At 41.3% G+C, this 3366-nt stretch overlaps 1 protein-coding gene across 1 annotated transcript; it reads left to right on the plus strand.

The window, feature by feature from the left end:
• The first annotated feature begins 1096 nt into the window (after positions 1-1096).
• LOC129776202 (acid phosphatase type 7) lies at positions 1097-3020 on the plus strand. Its single transcript, XM_055781702.1, has 4 exons — positions 1097-1455; positions 1513-1923; positions 2018-2438; positions 2614-3020. The coding sequence occupies exons 1-4, from the start codon at positions 1238-1240 to the stop codon at positions 2908-2910; spliced, it is 1347 nt and encodes a 448-aa protein (XP_055637677.1). The 5' UTR covers positions 1097-1237; the 3' UTR covers positions 2911-3020.
• The last annotated feature ends 346 nt before the right edge of the window (positions 3021-3366 follow it).

Consider the following 3366-nt stretch of genomic DNA (forward strand, 5'->3'; position numbering starts at 1 on the left):
CCGACAGGAATAAATGTAGGATTTAGCCAATGTTTTTGTTTGACGGTTTTCCAATTTTTTGTCATTTTTCGAAAAACGGAAGGACGGAAAAAATAATTCTTAAAGATTGGGGTTTCTGTACAAATAACTTCACGGGCAATGTTGGGAAACATATTAAAAAAAAGAGTACAAACCGCTTCTATTGATAAACTGTTAATAAACTTTTTTATCAATGTTTTTAATAGTATAGAAAATAGAAACGAACTATAAATGGAATTTACACGCAATTCTATTACATTCCCGATTTGTTTCATACCCTATACCCCCCCCCCCTGTTGACAACAGGGGGGGGGGGGGTATAGAGAATGTCCACGCTTGTCCACGGAGGAGGAGGGGGGTGTCTGGAATCGTACTTATTCTGTCCACGTGGTATGTGGACAGCCCCTAAGGATTATTCTGGATCATCGTTCCGATTTGATTAGCACCAGTGGTGGCACAAACTTCCCGGACAACCCAATAGAAGTGTATTCCAGAAAATATAACATTTCAACGGAAAATGTCTTCTTTGCTGGATACACTTCTCCAGAAATACGCTCTGTGCACCTATGAAACAATTTGTTGTTCGTGTTCCATTTTCGCAAAAATTTAAATGAAGCAGTTTTATTTTGGTGGCGTCTTCATCTCTCATCTTCACCCATGATCATCTAAAACAAATGAAAATAAATCGATCGCTCTCAGTTCATGTACGTTATTCTTTTAGGAAAGAAGTTCAACGATGTGAAAAAAATATTAATGTTCGACTATCAGACAGCTCAACCCTTTTATTGATAAATATGGGTTCTCTTGGAAATGCAGAATAGAATTTACGTATCACGTATATTCATTTAACGTGTTCACGTGGAAATTATCTAAACCCCGAACCCCCTCACCGTGGACATTTTAATAACCCCTACCCCTCCTAAAGTTGTCCACGTGGTATATGGACGGCCCCTAAAGGGAAATGCCTAAATCATTGATCGATTATCATTAAAATTGGAGAATTAGACATCTCTAGTTATACGACTTAATGCTGCTTCTATTCTTTATTCATTACTGTAAAACTGGCAACATGGCTGAGTTTCCTCTATGGAGAAGGTTCTCTACAGTTCATCAGTTTTAGCTGCAAAACCAAAACAAAGAATCTGCGTCATCGATTGCTCCAAATCGATTGTCATCAAATATAATTTCGTCGCATTTTTGTAGGACGATTCGCTTGGAAATGTTTCTCAAGAAAATGTTCTACAAGGCAACATCGTCTCTGCTTTTCCTTCTCCTACGACTAGTTTTATCTGCAAATGGCCAAGTTTTCTACTACCAGCCAGAGCAGATTCACCTTGCTTTTGGGGAGTCCACCAACGAAATTACAGTTACATGGAGCACGATGACCGCAACGAATGAATCGATTGTAGAGTACGGAATCGGTGGCTTGGTTTTGAGGTTGGAAAAAGTTGATGCATTACTTTCAAACTTTTCATTAACACTTTTTATTTGCAGAGCTACTGGATCAGAGGAAAAGTTCGAAGACGGGGGACCTAAAAAACATACCCAGTATATCCACAGAGTGGTACTGAAAGATCTTGAACCTGCAGTGCGATACGAGTATCACTGCGGCAGTAATGTCGGCTGGTCACCAGAGTTTTACTTCCACACGGTCCCGGAAGGGACCGATTGGTCTCCATCGTTAGCAATTTTCGGAGATATGGGTAACGAGAATGCCCAGTCTATGGCCAGACTGCAGGAGGATACGCAACGCCACATGTACGATGCGATCATCCATGTCGGAGATTTTGCATACGATATGAATTCTGAGAATGCTGTTGTGGGAGATCAATTTATGAACCAGATCGAATCAATTGCGGCATACACACCGTATATGGTGTGCGCTGGAAATCACGAAGAAAAATAGTGAGTACCCATTGATGTTTTTAGACTACAAAGTTCAGCCGCCGCTAAGGTGCTCTCTATTACACTATATATAATTTCGATCCATCACCCACAGCAACTTCTCCAACTATCGTGCCCGCTTCAGTATGCCCGGTGGCACGGACAGTTTGATGTACAGCTTCAACCTCGGTCCGGTTCATTTCATTGGTTTCTCCACCGAGGTGTACTATTTTATGAACTACGGTCTGAAAACACTGGTAGCTCAGTACGAGTGGCTTAGTCGAGACCTGGAGGAGGCGAACCGACCGGAGAATCGAGCCCAGCGGCCGTGGATTGTCACATACGGACATCGACCGATGTACTGCAGCAATGATAACGATAACGATTGCACCCATAGTGAGACACTGGTGCGTGTTGGGCTTCCATTCACGCATTGGTTCGGTCTGGAGGAACTGTTTTACAAGCACGGTGTGGACGTCGAGATTTGGGCCCACGAGCACTCGTACGAGCGACTCTGGCCAATCTACGATTACAAGGTAAAGCTTGATCCTTCAGCAATGCTTGCATACTTCGCATGACAAAAAGTTTGCACTATAGAGGCAATTTGCTAGCGAATTTATCGTTTTCATGCCAGCATACAGCGGTCGATTCAACTTTTAGCTTTCTATCCCTCACAAGCAGTCTGTTGCTAACGACACTCTTTTTTCACAGGTCTATAATGGCTCACGGGAGGAGCCATATCACAATCCGAAAGCGCCCGTCCATTTGGTAACGGGTTCGGCCGGTTGCAAAGAGGGCCGCGAGCCCTTCATCCGCAAGGCACCCGAGTGGAGCGCAATTCACAGTCGCGACTATGGCTATACCAGAATGAAGGCTCACAATAAAACCCATTTGTATTTCGAACAAATTTCGGTAGACAAGGAAGGTGCCATCATCGACTCTTTCACTATCGTCAAAGACCAGGACATAGCATCGAGGATGCACTATGGAAATCACGAAGAAGATTGATGGGCAGCATCATTATATCTTCGATAATAATCATATGTTTATACTTTCCAAAGACAAACGCGTTATATATCAATTATCAGGATATTAGAACATTATTTTCTTAGAGAAAACATGCGTTTATTATTTAAAAAATGAATCATATTTTTATTTGAAGTCCAGGCGACAAAAATGGACTAACGATTGGAAACTCGGGACGTGTAATTGTCGATTTCGTAATTTCAACGGAATTTCGGATTTTCCGATTTAGGTTGTTTTCACGCAACTAGTAAATGCAAATCGATTTGTTTTTCATGAAAATAACATATAATCAATACGAGTTTGGGTTTGTTGAGAAGTCTCCCAAGTCTCTAGTTGCTAATACTACCATAAGGCGTTAAAATTATTCATTTTTTTCTTTTTTTCATTTTTTTAACTTTTTAACGAAAACGTTTTTAACGATTTTCCTTAAAGAGAAAT

Source organism: Toxorhynchites rutilus, chromosome 3 (genome assembly GCF_029784135.1).
Source record: "Toxorhynchites rutilus septentrionalis strain SRP chromosome 3, ASM2978413v1, whole genome shotgun sequence".
NCBI lineage: Eukaryota > Metazoa > Arthropoda > Insecta > Diptera > Culicidae > Toxorhynchites > Toxorhynchites rutilus.